The 11,658-nt window shown below is 41.6% G+C and overlaps 1 protein-coding gene across 10 annotated transcripts in view; it reads left to right on the forward strand.

Moving 5' to 3' along the window:
- FOXN3 (forkhead box N3) overlaps window positions 1-11,658 on the forward strand; it is a 408,764-nt gene that overhangs the window by 224,639 nt on the left and 172,467 nt on the right. For all 10 annotated transcript variants that reach the window (XM_024736280.1, XM_024736286.1, XM_024736287.1 and 7 more), the window contains one exon: window positions 1,275-1,411. In XM_024736280.1, coding sequence (XP_024592048.1) covers window positions 1,275-1,411 — 137 coding nt within the window. The remainder of the gene's footprint in view (window positions 1-1,274; window positions 1,412-11,658) is intronic.

Here is an 11,658-nt window from a genome sequence, read left to right on the forward strand (position 1 = left end):
CCCCGGATCTTGGCTTTGAGCAGTTCCCTGTGCTGAGTGCACTGGTGGTGTTGATAGTGAAGAATTTTAAGGGGTTCTGTGAATAAGTTTGTAAGTAAACGATCCGGTAAGCTGATGACTGAAATAGAAATTTTTTAAACTTTAAAGATTTTAGGAATAATTTATTTTTAGTTCTCCTTCTAGGGGATTTTCTTGGACTTTGCCCCCTGCATAATAGTTAAATGATTTTCTTGTTTGCTTTCTAAATCTTCCTGTAGTATAATAGTTGTGAAAATTAGAGAGTCGTTGGCTGGAAGCATGGGGTGGGTGTGGGTTTATATAATTTGACTTCTTTTCTCTCCAAATCAGTAAATGTTTACAAATGACCTTATCAAGCAGCTTGGGTACATTCGGTCACTTGAAAGCGAGCAGTCGGAACACTGACTGCCCATCATATCAGCCTGCCGCCAGATCCAGCGGGCCTCAGAGGCAGATCTTGCGTTTGTTTTATAAAATGCTGTGTGCCCAGAACGAAAGCGTCCAACTGAAAGTGGGCCTCCGAGCAAGTCTCCCTCTTTCCATGGAACCAGTTTGATAAAATTTGTATTTTAAAAGTTTCTGACTTCTGAAGATTCAGGTCTGGAGCAAAATCCAGAATGGAGGATATCAAAAAATAAGTACTGGATTCTGGCTAAGGTTTACCACTGCTGCCTGAGTTCTTTTGTTTCTTTGGGAAGGTCATTACAGAATTCCATTGGAAGCTTAAATAATGTCATTCTTTTGTTAGGCAGGAAAAAACAAGTGGATTACTTTTCTATTTTTGTAAAGTGGCACCGACGTAATATGGTTTGAAAACATAACCCTCGAATTTTTAAAGCAGAGACAGAGTTTTGAGGGTGTCTCTGCCCTCTTTTTCTCTCCACCTTTGATACCTGACAAATTTAAAACTCACTTTTTCAAGGGGATACATGTGTTTTTCAAAGTTGACCCTGAAAAATCATAAGGGAACTGAGGGTTTGGGTCAGTAGGATATGAAAATTACAATATTATTGTAGCAACATCACCTGGAAATAACATATTCATTTTGTTAAACTTAATGTGTGTACACAGAAGCGCATTGCCTGGTGTTCCGTTGTCAGAGGACAATAGTACAGTAGTTAAGGCTGGCAGACAGTTAACAAAGAAGTGAGAGGCTTTTCAGAATAAGTAACTGTGATGAGAGTTATACATCTGCTTACTGCACAGTAGGTACTCTCTCTATATTAATCACTTCTGTATTTTATTGTTCTTTGCAGAGTATCGGGAAAGGGTCATTGTGGTGCATAGACCCAGAGTATAGACAAAATCTAATTCAGGCTTTGAAAAAGACACCTTATCACCCACACTCGAATGTGTTCAATACACCTCCCGCCTCTCCTCAGGCATATCAAAGGTAAGCCATTCAGACTTCTTTTGTTTTGGGGTTGGTTTGTTTGTTGTCTATTGAAGTTGCATTATTTTGGCAGAGACAGGCACTGAAACTAATTTAATAGGCTGTATGATTTGAAAAATAACTGTAGATAAATGAGAAAGAAGTTAAGTATTCTTGGAGGCATATCCAATTGTTTTTTCGGCAAACCTTACCGCTTCTGCTGCTTGGGACGAATGTGTCTCCTTCCAGAAGGCTTCATGGTGGGTGAAATAATGTCTTCCTGCGTAGAAACATTTACAAAGGAAAGTTGTCAGCTTTAACATCTCAGAGTGTGGCCGTTTGCAGGGATGAGAGTCCAGGAGCGCGTCGGGTAAGCGATTCCAACTTCCCGTCCTCCAAGCCAGAGTGTCTCCAGGTGTTTCACTGAAGGATGCACAGAGTTGTTGCCGCTCCCCGTCTCCATGTAGACGGTGCTCCAGAGTGATCGTTTCGTTGTGGTTACTTGGTGTTTGCCTCTTCAAGGAAAACAGCAAAGAACAGTAGAGACTAGGATTGCCCCTCACATGCCCATTTGTTTTGAGACAGTGAGGTCATGGGTGCCATTTTTACAGAGATAGAATTGGAGGGGAGGATATGCAACCTGTCACTCAAAAAAAAAAATAGGTTACTATTTTTAGTATTTTGGCTAAAAAAATAGCCCTATAAAACAGAACCAATTTTTAAAATTGATTTTCTCTTGCATAGTGTTTGGGTTTGAAATCTATCCCTCAACTCTACAAAAAAATTTTTTTTTCTTTAACGTGTAGAGATGTTTCTATTGTTACCAGTCAGTTAAGAGAATGATCCTTGGACTACAAGTTTACGTCAGTGAGGAAAGGCATGAATTCATAGATGTCGGTAGTTTCACAGTCTGTGTCATTGCAGATTCTTTCCCTAGTCTGGTGTTTGTTCTGCAGAAGGGAGCACAAAGTGATCCTCTGAAACAGCATTAATGAAGTTCTTGTACATCTCAGTTGAGAAGCATTCCATCACAGGGCTTAGACAATCAGTCTTCAGCAAGAGACGGGGAGGAACAGCTGGGCTCTCTGAGAAGACTGCTGTATGTCTGCCTTCGCTAGGCGATTAGCGTGATGGTAGCCATAGCAACTGCAGCATCTCCATAGTAACACGTAGCCGAGACAGGTGCAGTTGCATCACAAGGCGGTTTGTTGCCTGGCAAAAGGACAGGCCATTAGCACTTAGATATGGGCTGTTGCCTTAGAAACAAATAACCCTACATAGCAACTACAGTTGGCTTGAAAGATTTGGGGGCAAAAAAGGTTGTAGCAGCTTTTGTCTATGTTCATAAAAATCAGTGGAAGCATACTTTATTGGAAATGACAACTTGAGGTCATATAGCTGTAGGAGATAAAATGGGATTTTCCAAAGCAGCCCAGCCAGCATTGTAGAAATGTCCAGAAGGGCAGAGCCATATGCTTGGTTTTCTCCTTGTGGCCGTAACCACTCCTGAAATGGGAGAAAACTGGGTTTGGAGTGGAGACTTACTGATGTGCAGGGTTGATGGGGGAGGGGATGACCCTCATTATTGGAATAATTCCCAGATCCTCATGTTCCTTTGTCATTCTGCTCCCCTCACCCTCCACACCCCACAGAAAACCCTTCACTTTCCTCTCAGTTTGTACCTCGGAAGTATTTCGTATCCTTTTGCTTCTAAGAAGTTAAGAACATAAGTGTTATTCACTGGGTCACATCACTGGTTCATTTAGGCCAGTATTTTGTTGCCAAACGCGACCCCAAGGGAAACACAGTAATTATTTAATAATTTGAAGGATTAGAGTAGAGCTCTAGAGGTTGCAAGAGGAATGCATACTCAGGCGAGAGACTTTATGAGCTGGCCTAGGCCTAATGACTTCATTTGATTTTTTAATATAGGAATAAAAATGCAGATGAACTGGAACTTTTGTAATGAAAATAATTTCCAAACGAAAGCTTCAGATCCCAGTATGTCACATCCAGTTCCTCTTCTCCCAGTTGACTGAGGGGAAAAAAAATGTTTCTGCCTCTACGCATGCGGGAGCTTAGATTTCACCTCCATAAAGATTACTGGATGTGGAGTGAGAAGACAGAGCAGATTTCAGCCTGCCTCTTCCATGTCTTAACTCTAAGAACGAGTCACTTTCTCTTTCCCGGGGACTATAGTTCCTTCGTCTGAAAGCTTAGTATCCTGTAGTGTGTAAAATTGTACTAAGGGTCCTAAATGCTGGATGACTGTATAATAACTCGTATAGCTGACAGTGATGTAGTCGGTTCCGTTCTAAGCCATCGGGCCACTTGTGGACGTGCCTTAGGGAAGGTGGAAGTGGGACAAAGCGAGTCATTAAACAGGGACCACAAATGCTGACCTGACACGATCTGGCTGGGTCCTCTGTGATGCAGGGAATCACCTGTCTGGCCCTCAGGATTGCTGTGAGGGGCACCTGGGAAGCGCTTGGATTTCACAGAGCTGGTACTTAGCATGCGGAAGATGGTGATTATACTAGATGGGTGGTTGTTGCTGGTCCTTGCAGGTGTGCTTGGCAAGTAGTGCTCTGAACCAAGCTGCAGGTGGCTGGAAACTGCAGGGAAAATGAAGCATCTGAAAACACTGACCCCGAAACCTTTTTCACGTCCAGATATGGTGCTCAGTACTGCCACACGGAGATTGTGCCTCTGTTTTCCAGTATACCCTTTCGAATATTTGTTACAAGCATCACTGTGATCTCCGTCTTCATGTTCACTGGGTGCTGCACTTTGTCCTTCCTGTGGCCGTGTCCAAATTTCCCTTTTTTAGAAGGACATCGGTTATACTGGATTAGGGGACTACCCTATTCAGTATGATCTAATCTTTTTTTTTTCTGTGGTACGCGGGCCTCTCACTGTTGTGGCCTCTCCCGTCGCGGAGCACAGGCTCCGGACGCGCAGGTTCAGCGGCCATGGCTCACGGGACCAGCCGCTCCGCGGCATGTGGGATCGTCCCGGACCGGGGCAGGAACCCGCATCCCCTGCATCGGCAGGCGGACTCTCAACCACTGCGCCACGTGGGAAGCCCAGTATGATCTAATCTTAACTAATTACATCTCCAATGACTCTATTCCCAAATAACGTCACATTCTGAGGTACTGGTAACCAGGACTTTAATGTGAATTTTTTTTTGTATGTTGGAGGGGGAACACAAAATTCATCCCATCACAGCCCTTATCTTAAGTAAGGCATTTCACTAATAAAAATATGGAGAAGCAGAAAGTAAGGAAGTGTTCAGAAAACAAGGATGTAAAAAGCCTACCAGAGCCAACCTGAACTTGCTCCCAGTGGCCAAAGCTGGGACAATATGAACAACAAAGAACTAACATAGCATTGGGATGTAACTCCAAATACAAAATACATGTCTGTGAATCCACACTGATATAAATAAATGCTCAAATGAATAAATGAGAGTAGAGACAAATTTCCCATACGGAAGAATTCTAAATAATTTATGTAGATATTCATCCATTCAAGGAGTGGGAGTTTAACTCCCCACCCCTTGAGTGGCTGCTCTTAATGACTTACTTCCAAAGAGCAGAGTGTGGAAAGGGGGTGGAAAAGGAAGTTTATGGTGGAAAACCTGGCAAACACTACCTTGGCCAGGTGGTCAAAGCTAACAGCATCTGTGATGTGAAGTTGACAAGATGTACCCGTGATAACGATGTCAAGCAGTTATCACTTCACCTTTGTTGTCCTCCTCCCCCAAATCCCTAACTTCTCTGTAATCAGAGAAAAACATTAGGCAAGGTTTTGTCCCCAAGGTGGTGCGGGGCGGTGGGGAGGGGGGGACATTCTTAAAAATACCCGACTAATTGTCTTCAAAGCTGTCAGGTCATCAAAAGCAAAGAAAGTCTGAGAAACTGTTACAGACCAGAGGCTACGAAGACATGGTGAGACATGGTGACTAAATGGGTAATGGGATCTCTTGGATAGGTTCCTGGAACAGAAAGAGGACATTAGGGAAAAACTAGTGAAATAGGAATAAAGTGTGCAGTTAATAGCAACGTATCAGTGTTGGTTCCTTAGTTGTGACAAATGTACCATAGTAACCTAAGATGTTAACCTTGGACAAACTGAGTGTAGGGTCTGTGAGAACTCTCTGCACTGTCTCCGTAACTTTTCTGTTCAAAAAAAAGCAGTCCCCGATGCGCAGACTAGTTGAGTTTATCAATTTAAAATAACCATGTCCCTTTTGTTGTAATGGAAAGTGAAAATCACTGCATCGCTGAGCAGTTTGCCCGACTCATTTGGAGTCTGTCTCTATCATGTTACAAGACAACTGAAGAGCTCTTGCTTTTACCTCATTCTCCCTAGGATCTGCTGAGCCGTACAAGGGGCTTGGCTGTAAGTTGGCTCTTACAGTTCTTGGAACTCTATTTCTGTGAAATGACGCTCAACTGTGCTTGGTAGGGTCCCCGAGGTCAAGCTGCCCATGCCAAATCAACTTTTTGTTCCCAGCTTTCGCCAGTGTGACTTTCAGACTCTAGGTCTGGAAAGAGGAGGGAGGGTGGTGTAGTTGGCTTTCTTGCCCATACGTCTTCAGAAAAGTCCTATTATCTGGTTTAATGGTTTTGTTGCCTATGCCCCTCTTTCGTGGACGTGGGATTTCTCATTAATGGATATGCACGTTTTAGTGCTTTTGATATAGATATTGCCAATTTGCCTTCCAATTTTAGACTCTGTTCCAATCTACACTCCCACCAACTTATTAGGAATTTTCCCTTTTCTAATCTTTCTCTGTGTCTGATGGTTAAGTAAACAGCTCCCCAGTGGGTGACCTTGACTTTTATGATTTTGATACTTTATAGTGGGGGCCCTTAAACTTGACAATACTCAATTCACACCCCTTAAATAGTGGGCACCCCAAAACAATGTTTATGACAACAGATTGTTTTCAAAAGTTATGTATAGGGTCTTATGTAGCATCCTCTCTGGGATAGGCACCAATCCAAAATCAGTTTACAGAAAAAAAGTTTCAATCATCTCTCACCATAGGCGGGAACAGGTTTTATGATGAATCAAACAGGATGGTTTATAGAGAGTTTCCTGGATGATCATTTTTTCAGAGAAGGGAAATTCAGTAAAATATACCTAATTTGGGAGCCAGAGCCACTATAGTTTTATGCTTCCTTGGTACCTCCAAAGAAATCTCAGCATCTTATATGCCTCTGGTCTATGTGATGGGGCAGCCATGGCTGGGCTTTAGAGGAACATAAACCCTGATTGAGGGGACTTCTGTTGCCCAATGCACCTTTCACTTTTTGCTTAAATATCTTTAAAAATAATGACAGCGTATTTTATATTTTATATAAAGTATTGTAGCCTAACATGTACAAAGTTAGAAAAATCCATAAGACTTTTATTTGCTGATATAGGTCTGAAGATTTATTTTTTGGATGACTTTAAAGTTTACAGAGTCAAAACATTTCAAGAAAGTTTCTGTCGCTCTCACCTATTTTTTTTTTTTTTTAAAGAAAATTCCGAACATTTAAGCTTATCATTTAGCTCCTTATGTTTCTTTTTGCTTCTTCAGAGCAGTTTAATGAGCCGCAAAAGATACGTTAATGACCTCTCCAAAGGTTTTGGCCTTTCAGATATTGAGGGTCTTAATGAAAATGGCTGATTTTAGTGCTGACTCACCAAAAGGTTTTATTTTTATCCTGCCTGCTGCCCTATTCATGTGCTTTGAGCTTATTCTTTATAATTTTTAAAAATGCCTACATAGCAGAACAATACTGCTAAGGATATAGAAATTGTACAGGGTGGTCAGTATATGTTTGAATTAAGGAAATCATCAGGGATTCCTCACCAGGTAAGTAAGCATTGGTCGAAGGAGAGACCTGATGATGGCAGATGGGGGATTGCGTTGGCAGGAGGTAGGGAAGGTGGGGTGTTCAGGGAACTCATCCTTTTAGACAATTAAAAGATTAGAAAATCCTTACAATGTTAAGCTTGTTAACATAACCATGTTAATTCCCCCACTAAAATGCTGAGTTTGTACACAGCAAGGAATAGCTTATTCATTGCTTGGATAACATCCAATAATTTTTTAACTTATAAGACATCTTTCATTCCAGTTATTCAAAGTGGTATGCATTTAATTGTTGGCAGAAGAACTGCAAAGCCAAAATAAAATCCGTTTTAACTTGTATTAAAGGGGTTTGTTAGATCGTTGTGTCATCGCAACTTTTAATTCAGTCAAATATAAAGAATGAATGTGAGGATTTAGATTAGTTACATCATTATTACACGCCTTATATTTACTTGTAAGCGACATATTTGATGGAAACCATAAATAGTTTTTTAAAAGCTCCTCATATACAATACACTTACTTGTGTAAGTGTAGTTAAAAAGGGTGAGGTATTAGGTATTTTGAAAGCATATGTGTTAAACTGCAACATTATGCTTAATTTTTTAAAGGACAATATTCTTTTAAATTTAAAAATCTTTTAAAATCAGTGTGAAGCTTCATTGTGCTAAATATATTGAAGGATGTGCTAAATTAATGTGATAAATGAATATGTGATAAAAATTGGAGGAGACATCATAGAAAAGGCTTACAATTGTAGGGGTTCACTCATATATAAAAAACAATGCTCATTTACAGTGTGAGCTTTAAAAATCCATTAGTTAGCTATGATTTTCTTTGCATATCAAATCATATTGTCTATTGACTTCCATTCTATTTTCTGAGTTTGTCTTGGAATATTTTTAATCTCAGCATTTTACCTGCAGTATGCTGTCCATTGTACATTTCATCCTCCGTTATTTTATTTAAATGGAAAATAGTCTCTGTTATCTTTCAGCTCTTATGTACTAGGTGTATCGTACGAATATAGTGCCCAGTCATCCAATTTCATCCTGTTTTCACACTCACTTTGAAAGTTGAATGTTTCAGCAGCTATCTATTTTACTCAGGTGCGGAGTGAAACTCATGGCCAAGAGAGAGCCAAGCTGAGTTCTTTTTCATCCTCTGAACTCTTGGGGTGCCCTCAGTCCCTGGTTGGTATTCTGTCAGCAGAAGTGTTAGGATCTCTTTAAATCTTTACTGATAAATTTCTGTTGATCTAACTACTGAGATAATGGGTAACAAAGGGGTTCTGTGTCCCTGATTCCTGGTTAGAAAGTTGAAGTGTTGATGGACTCGGCAGGAGTCTGGGGTCTTTACCGATTTGCTTCCTGTTTATTTGCATCTCCAAACAGCCAGCGAAGGACCTGGCAGATTCCTGGTCAGAGCATCTTAGGGGCCGACCTGCATTTTGCATGTTTGTCAACCCCCTCACCTTCTCGGAGGGGGAGAAATTGATCTCCATGTTAGAAATATGAAAGAGCTGTCGAAAACGTGTGGAATCAGTGATGTACAACATGAGACAACAGACTGCACACTCTGCTTTGCAGGAGGGTAAAATTGGCAAATTAAAAAAAAATTTTTATTGGAGTATAGCTGCTTTACAATGTTGTGTTAGTTTCTACTGTACAGCAGAGTGAATCAGCCACATATATATCTCTCCTCTTATTTGGATTTCCTTCACATTTAGGGTACCACAGAGCATTGAGTAGAGTTCCCTATATAGTAGGTTCTCATCAGTTACCTAAAAATCGGCAAATTTTTCATCACAATAGAAAATTAAAAGCAGCCACTGCCATTTGTAAGACTCCTCTTTCTCCAACTTCTGGTTACACTAAACACTCCTGGATTTTATAGACTAAAAAGGAGGGGGATTAAGAAGTAGAGGCCTAATATAATTAGATTAGACAGTAGAACCCATCATTCACAAAAGATTTGAGGAAGGAAGAATGGGGGTGGGGAGAATTCGTGTACTATAAGTGCGTCAGCTGTGAATTAATGTTGGTCAAAAGCGTACTGTAAGTAGTTTCAGGTTATATCAATAAAAGGTGAGTATTTGAACAAGTGATATGATGACCAGTAATTCCCACTTTCAGTGTAGACCAGACCTCACTGCGATGTTTCTGACCAGGTGGGAGGGGGACTTTAAGATAATGAGAAAAGCGGTGAGGCTGGTGGAAGAGCTGGAAATGTGTGATCTGGAGAAAATACTTTCAGAAGATCAGCATGCCAGCCATCTTCAACTTCTGCTAGGAGGGATTTGGGTCCAGCGGGTTGAAGTTATAGAAGGAAAGATTTGGGCTCACTTAAAAAAGATCTCTCCAACAGAACAGCATCTAACAATGCCAGACACATACCAGGATCTGGGTAACTGTTTGGGTGGGTAAGTGTTTGGGTGGATGGGTAACTGTTTGGGTGGGTAAGTGTTTGGGTGGATGGGTAACTGTTTGGTTGGGTAAGTGTTTGGGTGGATAAGTGTTTGGGTGGATGGGTAAGTGTTTGGGTGGATGGGTAAATGTTGGGGTGGGTACATGTTTGGGTGGGTAAATGTTTGGGTGGATGGGTAACTGTTTGGGTGGGTAAGTATTTGGGTGGATGGGTAAGTGATTGGGTGAATGGGTAACTGTTTGGGTGGGTAAGTGTATGGGTGGATGGGTAACTGTTTGGGTGGGTAAATGTTTGGGTGGATGGGTAACTATTTGGGTGGGTAAGTGTTTGGGTGGATGGGTAACTGTTTGGGTGGGTAAGTATTTGGGTGGATGGGTAACTGTTTGGGTGGGTAAGTGTTTGGGTGGATAAATGTTTGGGTGGATGGGTAACTGTTTGGGTGGGTAAGTGTTTGGGTGGGTAAATGTTTGGGTGGATGGGTAACTGTTTGGATGGGTAAGTGTTTGGGTGGGTAAATGTTTGGGTGGATGGGTAAGTGTTTGGGTGGGTAAGTGTTTGGGTGGATGGGTAACTGTTTGGGTGGGTAAATGGGTGGATGGGTAACTGTTTGGGTGGGTAAATGTTTGGGTGGATGGGTAACTATTTGGGTGGGTAAGTGTTTGGGTGGATGGGTAACTGTTTGGGTGGGTGTTTGGGTGGGTAAATGTTTGGGTGGATGGGTAACTGTTTGGGTGGGTAAGTGTTTGGGTGGGTAAATGTTTGGGTGGATGGGTAAGTGTTTGGATGGGTAAGTGTTGGGTGGATGGGTAAGTGTTTGGGTGGGTAAGTATTTGGGTGGATGGGTAAGTGATTGGGTGAATGGGTAACTGTTTGGGTGGATAAATGTTTGGGTGGATGGGTAACTGTTTGGGTGGGTAAGTGTTTGGGTGGGTAAATGTTTGGGTGGATGGGTAACTGTTTTGGTGGGTAACTGTTTGGGTCGGTAGGTGTTTGGGTAGTGTGTGAACCAGCTACTCTTGGGGTGCTAGTCAAGTTGACATGACCAGCTGCCAGGGTCCCTTGAAGAGATTTAATTATTGCTGGGAGAATTGCAAGGTCATCCCTTCCAGCTCTTGCAATGTTCTGTTTCTAAGTCTGTTGAGCTGCCAGCACAGAGAGTAATGGAATATCACTTGGTAGCGCGGTGTTTGTAGTTCTCCAAGCCCACAGTGTAGGTTGGAAACAAAACACAGGGAAGATATGGCTTTGTTACTCAGAAATGAGAGGTCAGATTCTTCTCTTGAAATTGTTAAGTCCAGATTTCAAGGCCGTAATGGGACTAATTTAGTTACTCTTCATTCTGTGTCACCCAGTATTTTGATTCCTGCCCTATAATTACCTCTGTTGTTTTAGTGACACTTCTTTGCATTTCCTTCCGTGTGAAGAAAATTATCACTGCGGTGTTTTGCCAAGCAGAAGATCATTTCCAAAAGCTGTCCATCAAATCATCCAGACCTTCCTCCTATTGTTTATCCACTGAATTAACGAGAGCAACACCCACCCTTTGTATAAATCTCTGTGAAAGAGCCAAACCCCTGTCCTTATTCTGTGGTATCACCTGTTTTGGGCTGGTCTCTGGTCACATTCTTAACCTTCTGTTTTTTCTTACGTAAGGGCCACATCGCGTTATTTGTCAAACCATCTTTGAGACTCTGCTGTGTATGTGAAAGGTGCAGGAAGAGTGTGAGAAGCGTCACACGTTAATCCCACATTAATTGCTAACTCTTGCTGATTTTTTGTTCATCTGGAGACAGCATCCATAAACCCTTTAGACACATTTCTTAATCCTTATCTTCTTAGATTGAGTTGCTTAATCACAGTAGTCCAAGTAGAGACATGTATACGGTGTGTTTATCTACTTTAAATGGAAGCTTTTGGTCAAAGTCTGTTAGCCACCCATATCTCTCTAACACACTAGTACCCCACCCC

The sequence above is a fragment of the Neophocaena asiaeorientalis genome, unplaced genomic scaffold, assembly GCF_003031525.2.
Source record: "Neophocaena asiaeorientalis asiaeorientalis breed wild unplaced genomic scaffold, Neophocaena_asiaeorientalis_V1.1 scaffold152, whole genome shotgun sequence".
Classification (NCBI taxonomy): domain Eukaryota; kingdom Metazoa; phylum Chordata; class Mammalia; order Artiodactyla; family Phocoenidae; genus Neophocaena; species Neophocaena asiaeorientalis.